Raw genomic sequence first — 18,190 nt, 5'->3', positions numbered from 1 at the left:
GTGTCCAGACAGAATCAGAGCCCTCACTGCCATACACGTGCCTTCTCCTGGGAGATGGTGTCCCCTGCACCCCCAGCCCACCCGAGTGTCCCCGGCTGCACCGGGCACTGCTGTGCCAGCCTCCTGCCATGGCCGGGTTTGCTCCCATCGTCGGCAGGCGCGGGGCTCAGCGGGACGCGGAGCCGCGGCCGTGGGAGGGCAGGACACGATCACCCACCTGCGCTGGTCACCGCGACAAGAGCCACCACCAGGTCACCGCGCTGAGATGTCCCGGCGTGTCCTTGGCGCTGAGCAGCACCGAGCGGGGCGGGGGGACCCGTGGCGGCCCCAGAGCCCCCCGGGATCGCCAGGAGGCGGCAGCGAGGGGCGGCACGGCCGCGAGGCCGCAACCCGGCTCCTCTCCCTGAACAGACTGAGGGAGAGGAGGGAGCGTGGCAGTGCCCTCCCCGCCAAAATGAACTCTCCATCTGTTTCTCCCCGGCTGAGGCTGATGGCTTGTGACAGGGCCTCCTGAATGCAAAGATGTTTCGCCCGGAAAAATCTATTACAAGTTGCTGTAAGAAAGAGCGAAATCCTCTCCTTCTGTCTCTCCCTACTGGTCTCAAGGTGCCCACCCCGGGCGAGAGCAGCCGGGGCCGCCTCCGCTCAGCCGGAAAGTTCTCCCCGCGCCAGGCGGCCCCGCCGCCGGACAAAGGCACGGACGGAGCGGGAGCAGGGCCGCTGCCCTGGGAGCTGCGAGGAGGGAGCAGCTCCTGCATCCCCAGCCCGGGCACGGGGCCGGGCATGCAGCGGGCACGGCCATGGCGCCGCCCGGCAAGGAACGGGTGGGGAAACTGAGGCACGAGCGGGAGAGCATCCAGGCGGATGGTGGGTGCCCTCTCCCGGCCGCGGCACAGCCCTGCTCGGCCCTGCGAGAGAACACCGCGCATTTTATGGCAATTTATGGATTTCGCTTCTGTTTTGCTTTATTTCCACCCCTCTCTGTGGTCCTGCACCCCCAAGTGCAGGAAAACTTCCAATTCCCCTTTTATTGGTGCTCAGCTCTCCCCCCAGCACCGACTGTCACTGCTCCACGGAAATGCCTGCAAGACCCATTGCTTTGACCCCCAAACCAGCCCACTCATCCCTTTTGTCTCTTCCACAGGAAAACCAGGCAGCTTCAGTAAAAAACAAAACTTTATTTGGTCCATCAGAACCTGAGTTTGAAAACCACCCATGGATAATTCATATCATACAGGGATTACTGATCTGATTTACAATTGATAAAATATCCTATGATTTTGAAGAGCTGGACAGTATTTACAGGGTTAAAAATATTCACAGCTCAGAAAGACATAAAGAGAGAGGAGAAAAAAAAGTGAAGGACAAATCATCCCAAGGAGGAAGGAGCTGGAAAGAGAGAAAACAGATCAACAAACAGAAATACAGACAGAGCTTGGCTCAGCAGCCCCAGCTGGGGGGGCTGGGAGGTGCCAGGGCAGCCCACCCCCCCTGCCACCCCCAATCCCCGAGGGACACGGAGGGGCAGAGCCTGCACCCCCTGCCCAGCCCAGCTGCTGGTGCAGGGTTTGGGGTGCAGGATTTGGGGTGCAGGATCCCCCAGCATGGCCCCTGCCAGAACAGGGTCCAGCATTGCCCATCAGCCCCCCCTCAGCTGTAAATCCACACAGCTCAGGAAGGAGACAGTACACAGGGGAACCCCCAAACCACACACACACACACACACACACACACACACACACACACACACACACGTCAAGTCAGACAAGTCAGAGAGCCACGAAGCCCTGAAAACGTGGGGTGCAGCTCCCCCCAGGATCAGCCCTCACCTCAGAGCACCCACAGGGCCAGCAGCACCCTGAGGTGCAGCCCTTGCCTTGTGCTCACTGCCTCCCACAGCACTTGGGCTCTGGAGGAGGGGGCTCTCTGCTTCCCCCACAAAGCCACCCCCTTCCCAGCACCTGGACTTGTGCTAACTCCAGGGAGCTGCTCCCTGGCTCCGGGTCGGTACCTGCAGCCCAGCCTCCCTCCATGGGGCACAGGGGGGCCCAGAGGGCAGTGCCAGGGGCTGAGCCCAGCTCGGGCCATGGCTTCTCTCCAGGCACTGCTCCCACGGCCGCCTTTGCATAGTAACACTTGTGTGACAGGGAGAGGTGCCCCGGGCCACAGCCCCCGCCTGCAGCACCCCGGGGCCCCGCTCTCCACCCGGAGCCGAGCAGGAGGTGGTGAAACCTCTGAGTTTCACCCCAATTACAGCACAGCCCCCTCAGCAGCAGCTTTCTGCAACAACCCTGTGCCCTCTCCCCACCAGCCCCAGCACCCAGGAAGGGTGGGGGGGTCCCTGGCATGGGTGGCACCATGGCAGCGTGACCCTGGCACCCCCCAGCCCAGCCTCAGCACCACGCTGGTCCTGGCAGCAGACAAAGGGGGCAACAAGACAGAGGGAAGGGCCCAGGGACAGACGGAGGGTCACACAGACGGACAGACATCAGAGGTATATTCTTCTTTTTGCAGCGCCAGTGCCCTGGTGCCACGGGAAGGGGCAGAGTCCTGAGCGTGGTGCCTGGGAAGGGTCTTGACAGCAACCTCCAGCCCCTCCCTCTCCCACAGTCCCCGGGGCGGGCAGAGGGCACCGGGCCCAGCACAGGAATGGGGCAGGTGGGATCCTGAGATGGCCCCGTGCCCCCAGCTGCTCCTCGTAAAGTGCCTGGGGGCAGCGGTGCCAGGGCAGCGGTGCCAGGGCTGGGGCTGGCCCTGAGAACTCGCCCCAGCCCCGCGGCGTGGGGCAAAGCGCTGGGGGTGCCACTCCAGCTCTGCCCCACAGCTCAGCGCTGGTGGCTCGGGGGGCACCCCGGGCCAGAGGCTCGGTGACAGGAACGGGGCAGCGGGGCAGGGAGGGGGAGGCTCTTCGTCATAGGGGCCGGGGCCCGTGCAGCCCAGCGACCTCGGGCGTGAGCAGCGGGTTGTGGGTGCCCTTCGTCAGCATCCAGTCATTGAGGAAGGCCTGGGTGGCTTTGCGGTGCGCCAGGCGGTGCGTGATGGAGAAGCCAGCGTTACCCTCCAGCTGGGACAGGATCACCAACACCTGCCTGTGGAGAGAGCCACGGGCTCAGGGGAGCAGCCTCCACCCCTGCAATCCCACCTCTGTCCTGGCAATCCCATCCTGTCCCAGCAATCCCATCCTGTCCTGACAATCCCACCTCTGTCCCGGGAATCCCATCCTGTCCCAGCAATCCCATCCTGTCCTGACAATCCCACCTCTGTCCTGGCAATCCCATCCTGTCCCAGCAATCCCATCCTGTCCTGACAATCCCACCTCTGTCCTGGCAATCCCATCCTCTCCTGGCAATCCCACCTCTGTCCCAGCAATCCCACCTCTGTCCCAGATTCCCATCCTGTCCTGGCAATCCCATCCTGTCCTGGCAATCCTACTTCTGTCCTGGCAATCCCACCTCTGCTCTAGGAATCCCACCTTTTTCCTGGCAATCCCACCCTGTCCTGACAATCTCACCTCTGTCCTGGCAACCCCACCTCTGCTCTAGGAATTCCACCTCTTTCCTGGCAATCCCACCCTGTCCATGCCTCCCTGCCAGCCCTGGCTCTGCCATTCTCCAGCCTCCTGCGAGCCCTGGCTCTGCCTTTCTCCCAGCCTCCTGGCAGGCCCATGGCAGCCCCTGTGACCCACCCCTGCCTACCCCAGACCTGTGCAGGGGGGGGACGCTGTCCTGTGTCTTGAGGCTGCCGCGCGTGGACACCACGTTGAAGCTGTCGGTGCAGTCGCACTGCACATGCAGGTAGGACTTGGGGTGTCGGTTCTCCACCACCACGATGAGCCCTGCCCAGCCGTGGGTCAGGTAGTAGCAGGTCATCCCCTCACGGCCCTGGGGCAGACAGCAGGGAAGGGGATGAAGCCTCTGGGCACCCTCATCCCCAAATCAAACCCCCTGCACTGGCATCCTCCACTCTAGCCAAGGGCAGCCCATCTGCTGGGGTGCCCCATGCTGCCTGAGGGAGCAAAGGGGGGGGGCATCCAGGGGTGGCAGCCAGAGCTGGCACAGCCCTGCCCAACCCCTGCCCAAGGACCCCACATGTCCAGGCTCCCTCTGACAACATCACCCCCCTCCCCACTGCAGGCCCCACCCTGTGCCCCCCACCCACCTCGTGGCGCTCGCCCTTGTTCTCGGTCAGCAGGATGATGGCATCTGCCAGCGTGGTGGGCTGTGCATCCACCTGCTCCACCATCACCAGGCGGGAGCTGTAGATAGCCAGGATGTAGCTGGAATAATCAGTGGCTGGTCGGCTGCTGGTGGGACTGGAAGCTGCAGAGACACCCAGAGCAACAGGGATCAGGGAAATGTCACCAAGCCCACAATCCCCCGGAGCATGTGCTCCTGGGCTGATGCACGTGCGACATGCAACAGGCAACCTCCACCCTGAAGAAGGTCCCCATGAAGAGGACCGAGGGCTTTGGCACCTCTCCGTCCCCCAGGGCCCCTCCATGCCCTCACCCTGGGCAGCAGGGCCGGCCAGGGCAGCGCTCCAGTGGTTGAAGGCACAGCACACGACAGCGTACTCGCCCGGCTCCAGCATCACGTCGCAGTTGACAAATTTCTTGACGGCTCGTTTGCTGTGGGCCATCAGCCGGCCCAGGCTCAGCTTGTTCCCACTGGTGAAGGTGGCCCGGAAAACCATGATGCACAAGTCCAGCAAGTGGCTGTCCACCGTGTCTGACCTCCTGTGCCAGGAAGGAAGGGTCACACGTCACCCAGGACACAGGCAGCAGTTCCAGGGAAGAGCTATCCCACTGCCCCAGGAACCAGCCCTGCATTCACGAGTTGGGTTCCAGCTAAACATGAGCAGTTCCCAAGATTTGGAGAGATGGTGATGGGGGCCCATCCCTGAGCTCTGTGACCTCAAGGGATGCCAATGTGTCTGGGTTTCTTCTGGGCCCACAGAACCACAGAATTGTGGAATCATTAATGTTGGGAAAGTCCTCTAAGATCATCAAGACCAATAACCAACCATAAACCCAGCACTGCCAAGGTCACCACTAACCCACGTCCCCAAGTGCCACATCCATAAGATTTTTAAATCCTTGCAGGGATGGGGACTACATCACTGCCCTGGGCAGCTGTGCCAGGGCCTGACCACCCTTTCAGTGAAGAAATTTTCCCCAATATCCAAGCTAAACCTCCCCTGGTGCAACTTGAGGCCACTTCCCCTTGTCCAGTCTGACAGCAGAGCCTGACACCCACGTGCCTGTCCCCTCCTATCAGGAAGTTGTGCAGAGCCAGAAGGTCCCCCCTGAGCCTCCTTTTCTCCAAGCTGAGCCCCCCAGTTTCACTGCCCTGCCCAGCTCACCTGCTGCCCTCCTGGAAGAGGGCAAACTCCAGAGCTGCGCGCTCCAACACCGTCAGCGACGTCACCGTCACCGGCCCGTTGGCCTTGTTGGGGAACATGCCCTGCACACGCACCTCGTGCCAGTCCGAATGGAGCTTGCAGATATCCACAGAGTCAAAATACCTGTGGGGAAGCTGGGCTCAATCCTGGTGGGGCACAATGCACGCTGCAGGACACCCACATTCCCTAGGGATGACTGGTCCCGCCTGCCACATCATGATCCCACATCCCATTTTCCATCCCTGCCCCGTTCCCCACCCCACAGCTCTGCTCTGGCTGTGCCATACTTGATGAAGTCGCTGTACTCCATCCAGAAGACGCCCTCACTGCTGCCATGGGGCATCAGGTCATGGCGCAGGGGGAGCGGCCAGTGCGGCCACTCGTCCGACCAGCTGCCGTTCCAGGAGAAGCGGCCCCAGGGGTTCCGGAGGCGCAGTAACCTGGGAAGGGGAAAAGTGTCAGAGACCCAGGAGGGAGGGGAGACCCAGCCTGCCCGCCACACAGGACACCCTGTGACTCCTGCCTTCTCACAGCATCCCAGAACTAATGTGTCACCCACATCGTGGCCCCAGATGTCTCTGTCCTGCAGCTCTGTTCCTGCTGCTGCTCCCTCTGCCCTTCCCTGCCCTAAGGGGCTCAGCAGGGGAGAGGCTGCTGAGTGACATGGCTGAAAATACAGCTTCCTATAGCAGCCCAGCTGTCAGGGTGGCACCCATTTCTCTCCCCCCTCCATTCAAAGATGAGCAATATGCTCTGAGCATCTCACCGAAATGAGAGCTCAACTCAGTCCTCTGTGTCTTGTGACACAGGTCAAACATTCCACCCCTGGACATGGAGCCCGCACCAGGCGAGGACAGCTCATATGATAACAGCATTTATGTGACACCCTAGGATGGTGTCATCCTTGCTGGCCATGAGGATGGGACACCAAAGAGTCCCCAGGGTCCCGTTCACCATGCTCTCAGTTATCCATCTCCAGGTTTTCTGCTGAATCTGCAGGCAGGAGCAGCTGCAGAGGCATGGCAGGCTCCAGGCCGAGCTCACCTGAAGCCCTGGACATCCCGCACGTCCAGGATGGAATAGGCGTGCCGGGGCCGGAGCCCCATGCTCTCGTAGGCCACATCATCCACCTTCATGTTGCCCCCGCCGCAGGACGCGCCCATGAGGAACCTGCACGGGGACACCAAACCCTCGGGGTCCTGCCAGGCCTGCCATGGGGGAAGCTCATCCCTGCCACTCAAAGCATGGGACAGCTTCCTCCCAGGAGGCTCCTGGATGCTCCCACTCTGCAACAACACTGTTGGCATCAACAGCACTCCCCAGGCAGTGCCCAGCCTTGCTGGCCAGAGCTCCCTCCCGTTGCCCATGCGCACGCTGAGCCCAGGCTCCAAGGAGAGCTGCTTTGCGCTGGGGAGCTTTGCCCCAAACCTCCCCTGATTTCTACCAGGCCCCAGGGTCCTGCCCACTTCTGCTGGCTGGCAGAAAGCCACAGAGAAAAGCAGGGAGTCCATCAGCTAGACAAGCTAGCAGGGGTGAGGACACTATTTGGGGCAGGAGGTCTGCAGCAGTCAGGTTTAGGGGGACACCATATGCTGGGAGCTATCCATCCATGTGGCCCCATACCCCAGCCTTCAGCCAAGTGATGAGCAGGGGGTCTCTGCTTTGGCTGTGCCCCCTCTAGACTCGTGCTAGCCAGGTGTCATTAGCAAAGATGTCACATAGGGGTGGGAGACTTGGGCAGGGTAAAGCATTCACAAAACAGAAAAGCTCAAAGCAAAGCAGGTGGGCTCAGTGCCACTTCCTAACTCCTGCAAGACAGCAGTGACGTGCAGTGGAAGGTCACCAGGCCCTTAATTTCATATGAGAATCAAAGGAGAAATAATTTCTTAGAACTTGGAGTGGGACCCCCACCAATGCTCCAGATGAGTGGCACGGGTGGTGGACTCCACCCCAGCTGATGCAGTGACCCCTCTCCTGAGCCTCTGAAGACAAGAATGTTCCCCCTCACCCCCCTCTGCAGGGTCCCTGCTCCTGCCCCATCTTACCCAGCCTCCTTAGAGCTGAGCATTTTGGCCCAGATGAGGTCGGTGTCGATGGGCTCCTCGCGGGGGTTGGTGGAGCTGACCTGCAGCATGAGGCTCTCGCAGGGCGCCCCGGTGAGCGTGGCCAGGCCCTCGATGGCGCGCCCGGCCTGCAGCGCGAAGTACGAACCGTGCAACTTGGCCAGCGCCTTCTCAATGAGGGCCACCCACAGCTGCTTCCTCTGGGCCTGCAGGGACAGGGAGGGACACGTCAGCCCCCGGGCAAGGGGTGGGACAGCCCCTCCCAGCCATCCCCACCAGCCATCCTGGCTGGAGAGGCAGCAGCAGCAAGGCCATGCCAGGAGCTGGTCCCCTTGGCCAGGGGTGACCCGTTGGCTCTTTGCTCAGTGTTTTGTTGGGAAGAAGTCCTGGAATGAACACCCAAGAGGCCTGGGTGCTGACAGAGCTGCACCCTGGGGTGCCCAGCAATTAGGCTGGCAGGTTGGGTGCCCACCCTGAGCCCCTTCTGTCCACTTCAACCTGAAGTTAGAGCTCAAGGAGCATTTGGACAGTGCTCTCAGGCACAAGGTGGAATTGTTGGGGTGTGTGCAGGGCCAGGAATTGGACTGATGATCCTTGTGGGTCCCTTCCCACTCAGGACATTTAGGATTCTGTGATGTGGAGCACATCTGGAACAGCTGCCTTTAACTCACACACCTCTGCAAACCCAAACCAACACCCCTTTGGCAGAGGAGGTTCCCCAGAGTGCCCCTGGCGACAGGACTGACTGGATTCCACCCAGGCAACACAGACACTGCTTCAAGGACAAGCTCCAAAGACTTGGACTGGCAAAGTCCTCACTCCAGCACAGGGAGTAACTACAAGCCCTAATTACAAGATGCAAGTTTTTTTCCAGCAAATGGGGTTTGGTATCCGGTGCTTGGAGAGCAGCAGGGAAAATCACTGGTACATTGTGCCTGTGTGACTCACAGGTGGCAGCCAAGAGCTGGCAGAGGAAAGGAGGGCAGTGAAGATTTCTTTCTGACGGATAAAGAGAGCTTAAAAGTGCTTTTTGCTGGTTTTTGGGTCCCTCACTCAACAAAATCCATGTTGTTTATTTCTGCCTGAACCACAGCCAGGGAGCTCAGATAAGAGCCTGATTTTCTTTTATTTTTAAAACTCTGATTTTCCTTTTATATCCCCCACATCCAGCTCCCACAGCTGAACACTCAGCAGAAAAATCTCATCACGATTCAGATGCTCCTGGAAACAGAGGCAAGGCAAGTCCAGCCCATGTGAAAACCTCCAATCTTAAAAAAGCTCCAAAAGCAGACTTGAAATTCATGACAGATGGAAGGAAAAGGTAAAAACCAAGACAGGTAAATCTTATGCTGAAATAAAGAAATGCATCTGTATCCTCTGTCTACTGAGAGGCAGAATAGATACAAATTCCTTCTTCCCTTCTCCAAAGTTTGATTCCTGTCCTGACATGGCTGTGTGTCAAAACCCAGAGGACTGGATTTGCAGAAGGAAATCCAAGCCAGCACTCCCAGTCCCTGTCTCCTCCTGACAGTGGTACTTTGTTTTCCTTGGCAGATTTTGCCCCCTGAGTTTCAATAGAGACGTTCTCAGTCTCCTTCATGGACATGGTCCCAGCAAGAGCCCCTGGGCCTGGCAGGCAGGGCAGGGCAGAGCAATGTCCTGGAGGGGCTGAGGGAGCTCCACTGACCCGAGCAGATGCCACCCCAGCGTGCTCAGAGCAACTGAGCACTGGCTCGGAACATGCTGCTCCATGTGCCATCCCCTCCTTCTCCACAGGCCCTCCCTGGCACAGCCAAGCTGCCAGACCTCCCCTCAGAGGAAAGAAACAGCTTTCCCTCATTCCCTCGCAGTGCAAAACACAGGTTAAAGTGTTTTCCTTTTATATGAAGGATAGGGGTGGCTTTCCCTGCAAGTGAAGCGGCTGTGGTGCAAGGAGTGAGGGAAAAGCAACTGTAAATAAAACTTCTTCACTGCAGCCTGGGAAATGCCAAAAGAGGTCTAAATAGATGGATATTATGGCTTCAAAGAGTTCAGCTGTCTTGAGGGCACAGTGAAGAGCAGTGTCCTGAGCTGCAAACAGGATGCAACCAGTGCTGGGTCTTCCATTTGTGTCACAGCATGCCCTGGCAGCTCCAGGCCTGGGGCAGCTGGGTACCTGCTGGGAAAGGACCTGGGAGTGCTGGGAAGTACCTGCTGGGAAAGGACCTGGGAGTGCTGCTTGGCAGCAGCTGAACTTGAGTCAGATGTGCCCAGGTGGGCAAGAAGGTCAGTGGCACCTGGCATGACACTGAGGGGCTGGAATGTGTCCAGAGAAGGGAATGGAGCTGGGAAGGGCTGGAGCACCGGGGGGGCTGAGGGAGCTGGGAAAGGGGCTCAGCCTGGAGAAAAGGAGGCTCAGGAGGGACCTTGTGGCTCTGCACAACTCCTGACAGGAGGGAGCAGCCAGGTGGGGGTCAGGCTCTGCTCCCAGGGGACAGGGACAGGACAAGAGGAAACAGCCTCAAGTTGCACCACAGGAGGTTTAGCTTGGATATTGGGAAAATTCCTTAATGAAAGGTAGTCAGGCATTGGAATGGGTTGTACAGGGCACTGGTGGAGTCACCGCCCCTGGGAACATTTAAAAAACAAGTCCATGTGGTACTTTGTGACATGGTTTAGTGAGCAGGGGGTATTTGATCAGTGGTTGGACTTGATCTCTGGGGCCTTTTCCAACCTTAGTGTCTCTATGACTCTAAATGCAGCACGAAATAGGGGCCTCACATGAACCCCAGCAGTGCCTCTTCCCACTGCCTGTCCTGGGAGCCTCCCTGAGGCCTGGAGCACTGCCCACCCCCGTCCCCATGGCACTGACCTGAGAGAAGAGCAGGTAGCCACACTCGTCGCAGGGCAGCATGTCATCCACCAGCACCGTGGTCCACGTGCCGTCCTTGCACAGCCGCACCTGGTAGGCGCCCTCGGGGCACAGCGTCCTGGTGATCATCACCCTCTCCACCAGCTCGGGCCGCTCAGCCAGCACGGCCAGGGCGCTCAGGAACCTGCAGGGCAGGCGGGGCGGCCTCAGCACGGGGCATGGGCAGCACGGGTATGGGCAGCATGGGGCATGGGCAGCATGGGGCATGGGCATGGGCAGCACGGGCATGGGCATCACGGGGCATGGGCATGGGCAGCACGGGCATGGGCAGCATGGGGCATGGGCAGCACGGGGCATGGGCATGGGCAGCACGGGTATGGGCAGCATGGGGCATGGCCAGCATGGGGCACGGGGCATGGGCAGCACGGGCATGGCCAGCACGGGTATGGGCAGCACGGGGCACAGGGCATGGGCATGGGCAGCACGGGGCATGGGCAGCACGGGGCATGGGGCACGGGCATGGGCAGCATGGGGCATGGGCAGCACGGGGCATGGGCAGCACGGGGCATGGGCAGCACAGGGCATGGGCAGCACGGGGCATGGGCAGCACAGGGCATGGGCACCATGGGGCACGGGCACCATGGGGCATGGGCATGGGCAGCACAGGCATGGGCAGCATGGGGCATGGGCAGCATGGGGCACGGGTATGGGCAGCACGGGCATGGGCAGCATGGGGCATGGGCAGCACGAGCTGCCCGGCCACACAGCGCTGGGAGGGGGTGAGGCAGAGCATGGGCTACAGCCTGGGGGCATAAAGGGGTTTGAGTAGGGCTGAGGGGGCCGAGCTGGAGCTGGAGGGAGAGGGGGGAAGAGGGAAGGGGCAGGAGGGTGTCAGCCCGGCTCACTGGCCCCTACCAGCAGTTGCCCAGCAGTCCCTGCAGGATGTCCGAGGGCCGCGGCGTGCGGAACACCGACCACTTCACCGAGCGCTCCTTGAAGATGCTGCAGTTGATCTCATGGGGGCGCAGCCACTGCTTCACCCGCTGCTGCACGCTGTCCCCCTCCGGGAACCCCACCGACTTGGGCCCGGGGGGGAAACTGTCGTCCACAAAATTGACTTTGTTCTGCGAGGGCAAGAGGCAAGGAGAGCATAAGTGGAGCCACTTGGGACTGGGGGGTCTGGAGAGCCGCCCACTGTCCCCCTGAGAGACAGCAGAGCCCCCAGCCCTCCTGCCGGGCCCAGGCAGTCCCCTCCCAGCCCTACAGCCGGGCAGGACTATGCTGGTGTCTGCTGGCAGCAGCAGAGATGCTTCTTGTGCTTCAGGTCCAGCATTCAGCCTTGCCTCAGGCTCACCTCTCTGGTTTCAAGCTCTGGGCTGTGACTGTGACTCCAATCTGCCTTTTTCTGTTTCACAGGAGCCTCCCTGGGCAGGGACAGTCTCACACTTTGTGCTGGTGCTAAAAGCTGGGCTGTGGGGGGCCTTGGCTGCCTCCACAAGCAGCAAAGCCTGCAAACAGCAAGGCTTTGAGGAGCCACCTGGCACGCAAACACACCTCAAGCAGCCTTGTCCCTGCCCCGGAGGGGACACGCTGGGTTTGGCAGCCCTGTGCCACCCCCCAGGCACATCCATGGGGGATGGGAGGGGCAGCTTTAGCAATTGCATTCAGCCAGACCACAGCCAGGCAAGCAATTTCAGAGTGAGGGTATCCCACGTCCCAGGCCTCCTGCAACAGCTGCTGCATCATAAATAAATAGGATGGGTGGAAGGGCAGGTAATCCCATAGGCGTTAACCACAGGGATGGAAGCACAGAACTTCACCAAGAGGAGAAGGGTGGCTTTTCCAGTCTAACACAGGGTGAAATGAGAACAGGTGTTTCTTTGTTATTGTTAATTAAATTAAATTAAATTATTTCAGCAAAAGCTGGTTCTGATTTAAATTAGCTTTACGCACACCCAATTAGTAGTTGACCTCCTCTTTTGTGGCAATCCTACCTGAATGCTTCCTTTGTGGTGTCCCAATCAGCAACTCCAGCTCCTCTTTTGCAGGAGGGTGTTTTCAGCTAATAGCTGTCCTGCTCTTTCAGGGGAGCATCTGCCCCGTGCAGCTGAGGAGCAGCCACCATTGCAGCAGCCTCAGTCACAGCCTGGCTGTGACCCATCCCTGCACATGGACCTCTGGGCTCTGCAGGAACTTGCTGTGCAGGGCTATGAGGACACGAGGGAGAGGATTCTCCCCCTCTGCCCTGCCCTTGTGAGACCCCAGTTTTGTCCATCTCTGGTGGACTCAGCATAACAAATATGTGGATCTGTTAGAACAGGTCCAGGGGACCCCATGGAGATGCTCTGTGGGCAGGATCCCCTCTCCTCTGGAACCAGGCTGAGAGAGCTGGGGGTGCTCACCTGGAGAAGGTTCCATGGAGACCTCAGACCCCTTGCAGTGCCTAAAGGGGGGCTTCTTAGTAAGAGGGAAAACAATTTTTCACATGGACAAGCAGTGATGAGACAAGGGGAAAGTTTTGCACTGAAAGGGGAGAAATTTAGATTGGGTACTGGGGAAAAATTTTTCCCTGTGAGGGTGGGGAGGCCCTGGCACAGGGTGCCCAGGGAAGCTGTGGCTGCCCCATCTGTGCAAGTGTTCAAGGCTAGGCGGGACAGGACTTGGAGTAACCTGGTGTGGTGGAAGGTGAGGTGGGTTGGCAGGGTTGGAACAAGATGAGCTTTAAGGTCCCCTCCATCCCAAACCATTCTGATTCCATGATTCTAGTGGAATCATGGAATCAGAACCACTCTGCACTGCTCCCCAACAGAAGAGAAAGGGTAAAGCTGAAATAGGGACCACACACTGACAAGGGCTGGAAGAGGCATCCCTGGAATAGCAGAGGAAGGAAAACCCACAGCAGGAGCTCGAGCAGAAATGCTGGCAGGGAGCAGCAAGAGGGGCTGCTCCACATGATGTGGGGCAGGGGGACAAACAGACAGAGCAGAACTCGGCCAGCCTGGCTCCTCCAGGGCAGTCTGAGCAGCCTGGGCAGCGCTCGGGCAGCACGGAGCTCACAGGGACCTCCCCTGCCAGCCTGAGCAGGAGCACAGGGACAGGAGCAGCATCGTCCCTCCACTGCTGCCAGGCCTAACGTCACACCTAAACAGTGCCAGAGCACAGCTGGGGCTGGGCTGGAGGGGGCTTTTTGGGAGATGGCCCACGTGCACCTCACAGCCCATTATGGGTGGGTTAAGGAGCACAACAGGCTCAGCTGCGGGACGGGGCAAGGCAGGCTCCCCTTCCTGGCAGTGCCATGCTGCTAATTCAGCCTGGCCATCATCGTGATTCATCCTTCAGGCCTGAATCCTGATGGAACAGATGTTCCCTGCCTACAAAAGAGGCTATTCACTTGCTTAAAAGATGGGGATAAGCAGAATCTGGGTCTCTGCTATAAAGACACCCACGCCTGTTAGGAAGGACACACAGCAATTTAAAAAAACCACAAGCCCAAACAAGATCATTCTCAGAGTTTCCCCTCTGAGCCAAACATCTCTGTTCCCTGGACTGTGCAATGGAGGCACAGGAACGGACACGATCCTAAGACCAGGCAGGAAAAGCCTTGTTTGTACGTCAACATGGGACTGCAACTCCCTCTCCATCTGGTCCAGAAGAGCTGGAGGCTTCCCCCAGAGGGAGGCCAGAGAAAGCAGCATCCACAGGAGCTTTTAATGCCATACTGGGAAAAAAATGAGGCCAACAGAGTGGTGTTTGAGGCTGAAACCCAACTGACTGGACCAGATACCTCACAGTGGGAAGGTGTGTGCTGGCACGTATTCCTGAGACCTTCAACTAGAGCCAGCTTACAGCTGCAGCTCAGCTGGCCTGCCCAGAACAGGGGGAGCCATTTGTGCTGCACCTCTGCATTTGCAACACCCAAACCAAGAACACCAAGGCCCAGCCCATGGCTCTGTAACACCTGCAGCTGCTGGCAGGGGCAGCAGTTCCTCTGCCTGCCCTCTCATCCTGAGCCTCTGCTTGCTGCATCCTAGATTCCCTGCATCCATGGACAGTGTGCCACCAGCAAACCTAGGCACACTCTCTTCCTTTCCCACCACTAGACACTGGAAAGAGATGGACTGACCACCTAAGGATGTCCCCTACATCCCAGAAGTTCCCTCTCACTGATTTAAAATACCACTGGGTTTCAGAGTTAACAGGCTTAGCACTAGGTTTTAGACTTCCTTGGTCTTGCACCAGGAGTGGGCTGTATGGGCTGTCTTCACCCTGGAGGTCATTCTGCACCAAAATATGACATTTCAGTGCCAACAACCAGCATCCAGCTGCTGCAAGGGAAGATCCCTGGAGCCCAAGGCATGGAAGATGCTGCCCCAGACCTATGGGGAGGCAGGAACAAGCAAGCACTGCACTCACCTCCCGGCAGAAGGTCACGATGTTTTCCCACAGGGCTTTGGCCTCGCCCTCATCCGTTTGCCTCCTCTTCTCCACGTGCATGCTCTCCCTCCTCTTGAGGGGCTTGAGGCCCTTGTGCTGGGCCACGTACTGCTGGGGGGTGTGGCAGGCGCCGCAGTGCTTGGCCTTCGCCTCATTGAGCAGGGTGCAGGCGGGGCAGGCCCACTGGCCCGGCCTGTCCTGCGCTCCGGGCGGCGGGGCCGGGAACAGCCGGGCCACCTTGCGCGCCGACGGGGCCTTGGCGCCGCAGGAGCAGCCGGGCCTGTCCCTGTCGCAGGCGCCGCAGTCGGGGCAGCGCGGCCCCGGCTCCCCCGGCGGGCCCCCGTGCTCCTGGAAGCCGTGCAGCTTGGAGGAGCCGCACACCTTGCACTTCTGGGCCTGCGTGGGGTTCTTGAGGGTGCACTTGGAACAGGACCAGGTGGTGAAGTCGGGGCTGGAGGGGCTGCACGGGGTGAACCTCACCGAGTCCCCCACCAGGTTGATGGTGTCGCTGCCTTTTTGGGTGCTGCAAACCTCGCACTTGCTGGCCCCGGCGGAGTTGAGCAGGGAGCAGGAGCTGCACTTCCAGTGGGACGGACTGACCTCCATCTCCTCCTCCAGCACGCTCAGCCGCTTGTTGGACAGCAGGTCCGGGAAGCGTGCGGCAGGGGCGGCCCTGGCCTGACCTTGGGGAGAGCCCTTCTGCCCCACGGCGCCCGTGGCCGCGGGCTGGGAGCCTTCGGGGCCTGGCATCTGCAGCTGTGGGGGCACCTCCCGCCGGCTTCGGGGCACGGGGTTGTTCTGGAGTCCCGGGGAGAAGGGGCTGAAGGCTGGGATCTTCTGCACCTCTTGTTCCATAGCCACCGGGCCTGGGGTGGTCGCAGCATCACCATCAGAGATCTCTGAGGAGACTGAAGGCTGCGGGGTGGAGGGGGCCATGTGGAACCCGGCCGGGGTGATGACTTCAGGGACGACCAGCGCCTCTGGTGGGATTTTGGGCAGGGAGAGCTTGCGTGGGCCACCACAGGCGGAGCAGGAGTTGGCCACGGGTGTGTTGTGCAGGGTGCAGCGCTGGCAGGCCCAGCCGCTCTCCAGCTCTGCTTCATCGGGGCTCTTCCCCTCTGAGTCCTCGCTGCTGCTTTCTGCCTTGGCAGCCTCCTCCTTGGATGTGCCCTTGGGCTCCATCAGCACGGCAGGCTTGGGCAAGATGCCGTTGATGACGGGCAAGGGGGAGCCACCGGGTCCCGGCTCGGGGGTGAAGCCACACACCTCACAGGTTTCCTTGCCCAGGAAGTTCCTGAAGGTGCAGCGGGCACAGGCCCACTTCTGCTCCTCCACGCTGAGCCGCAGGATGTGGTTGAGGTCGGGCTTCTGGCGGGGAGCCTCGCAGATGGAGCACTGCCGCTGGCCCACGGGGTTCAGGAAGGTGCAGCGTGTGCAGGACCACTCACGGACGGCAGCCATGGAGCCAGGAGAGTGGGAGTGGCTGCAAGAAAGAAGACACAGTGTGAGGCTGAGGCCAAGGCCACCCAATAGGCAGAGGTACCACGTGTTTCCTGGGCTGGCATGGTCAGGACCTTGCTTCCAGGAAGGGAACAACCATCAATCCAGTCACTGCTCTATTGGTGCTTGCTCCTCTGGCACTGACAAATTCTCCAGGTGTATGGCAATGCATTGGCTTCCATCCAGAATGCTTCAGGAAGGGCAAAAGAAGCAGCTCAGCACCCATTGACCCCATCCTCACAGTGGGGTTGTGCCCTGGTAAGCAAACACCATCTCTGTGCCCAACCCTGGCAACTTTGTGTGTCTGCAGGTCATTTGGAATTCTTGGGAGAAGGTGACACCCTGCTCTGCCTTCTTGCTGTTCCAGCATCAACTCTTGTCTCCTTCTCTGCTCCACCCCACCCCTGTCTCACTTTCTGTTCCTGTCTCCCTCCTCTCCTTTCAGCTCCACACTGTGATAACTGTGTTATCCCACACCAGACACCACCAAGCCAAGGAAGGCAAGCTTTGGTGTGCAGAGGTGCTTCTACCTAGCTGTAGGTTTTGGGGCTGGAAGTCTGGCCCAGTCAGCCTGGGAGCAGCAGCTCTGTGGTGCACCAGTGCCAGGACAGCTCACTAGCAGCTTCCAAGCTCAGCAAAGAGGAGCACCATGTCCCAGCTCCAGCTGCTTCCCCACTTATCTGTGAAGTAGAGAGGCCATAATGCCCTTCTGGCTGTACCAGCCCTTGGTTTCAACCTCCAACGTTGCCTGGGAATGCCTGAAACCCTGATGGGAGAATGGGTCCAACGCACGACAGAACCACCTTGTCCTGGGGAAGGAAGTCACAGTTCTGTTTTCTAGGCAGGTTCAATATTCCAAAAGTGCAGCAGCAGCAGCAGCTCCACGGCAATCCCTGGGTTGCAGGGAGCAGCATTGCCCCAGTGCAGCCCTCCCGGTGCTTTCAGGCTGCCATGTGGTGCACTCACACTGAGAACAGCCCTTTGTCCCCTGCTCGGGGTCATTTCCTGCAGCTTAGAGCAAAGGTGGGGCTAAAGCAGAGTTTTCTGCTTCCTCCTCCTTCACACAAGGACAAACCAGCTCTCCCTCATCTGAGCATGCACCGGGAGCCTGGAGCCCTCCCTCCACGCACTCCTGCTCCCAGATAAGGTGGCCAAGTCATAAATCCAATCTTGAGCCCCAGCTCCAGGTCAGTTGTGCCTCTCTCCAGCAGAGCAGGCCCCTCCCTTCCAAGCCCTTTCACCCCACTCTGCTTGCCTGAGACCACAGACAGGGCCAATTGTGCAGAAGAAGCCTCCAAGCCCATCCCATGCCCTCAGCTCTTCCCAGGAAGAGCAAAGTCAGACCTCCAGAGACCAAGAGCACCCTAAGTCATGGGAGCTGCACCTCAGTGGGCTCACCACTGGCTCCCTCTCCAGCATCCCTACAACAACCAAGTTCAAGCACCACGGTGGCTGGAACAAAGGGGAGGAGGGTGTTTAATCCCATAAAGGGCAGGCACAGACAGCTCCAGACGCCGGTGCAGCCTGTGGAAGGAACTGGGTCCTGGCTGGCCTCCAGAATCCCAAGCAGCAGCACCTGCACACACAGCTTCCCAAGGCTCTGAGCAGACTGCAATGCAGCAGCAAGGTCTGGAGGGGCAGAGGATGCAGCCAGAACCCCCCTGGGGAGGAGGGAAGTGACCCTCCCTTTGGCTGGTACATGAGAAACTCTCCTGGGAACACTCCAGCAGCAGCAGCAATCCAACCACATTTCCACACCACGCTCCACAGCCACTGGAAGAGCAGCTCCACCTCACAGAGATCAGATATAACCTTCAACTCCTTTCTTAAATCAAACGCTTCTCTAAATAAAGCCTGAAATCAAGAAATCCATTTTATTGCAAGAGAGAGCTTGAAAATTCATTCTGGTTCATATACGGTACCTGCATCGTTTGAACTCTGC

The 18,190-nt window shown here is 59.4% G+C and overlaps 1 protein-coding gene across 6 annotated transcripts in view; it reads right to left on the bottom strand.

Annotated features, from left to right (window-relative positions):
• Window positions 1–1,158: 1,158 nt before the first annotated feature.
• Window positions 1,159–18,190, bottom strand: part of CAPN15 (calpain 15) — a 56,769-nt gene continuing 39,737 nt past the window's right edge. For 5 of the 6 annotated variants that reach the window (XM_054643996.2, XM_077186857.1, XM_077186858.1 and 2 more), the window contains 11 exons: window positions 14,728–16,231; window positions 11,230–11,438; window positions 10,315–10,498; window positions 7,446–7,669; window positions 6,445–6,570; window positions 5,688–5,840; window positions 5,362–5,523; window positions 4,509–4,735; window positions 4,159–4,319; window positions 3,703–3,881; window positions 1,159–3,089 (listed from right to left, as the gene is read on the bottom strand). In XM_054643996.2, the coding sequence (XP_054499971.1) occupies window positions 2,912–3,089; window positions 3,703–3,881; window positions 4,159–4,319; window positions 4,509–4,735; window positions 5,362–5,523; window positions 5,688–5,840; window positions 6,445–6,570; window positions 7,446–7,669; window positions 10,315–10,498; window positions 11,230–11,438; window positions 14,728–16,231 (3,307 nt within the window). In that variant the 3' untranslated portion in view covers window positions 1,159–2,911. Of the gene's footprint in view, window positions 3,090–3,695; window positions 3,882–4,158; window positions 4,320–4,508; window positions 4,736–5,361; window positions 5,524–5,687; window positions 5,841–6,444; window positions 6,571–7,445; window positions 7,670–10,314; window positions 10,499–11,229; window positions 11,439–14,727; window positions 16,232–18,190 lie in introns of all 6 variants that reach the window. The other variant, XM_077186859.1, reaches the window with a different exon arrangement.

This window comes from Agelaius phoeniceus, chromosome 16 (genome assembly GCF_051311805.1).
Source record: "Agelaius phoeniceus isolate bAgePho1 chromosome 16, bAgePho1.hap1, whole genome shotgun sequence".
NCBI classification, from domain to species: Eukaryota; Metazoa; Chordata; class Aves; order Passeriformes; family Icteridae; genus Agelaius; species Agelaius phoeniceus.
The sequence above is the reverse complement of the archived record's forward strand: the minus strand, read 5'-3'. Positions and strand labels throughout refer to the sequence as shown.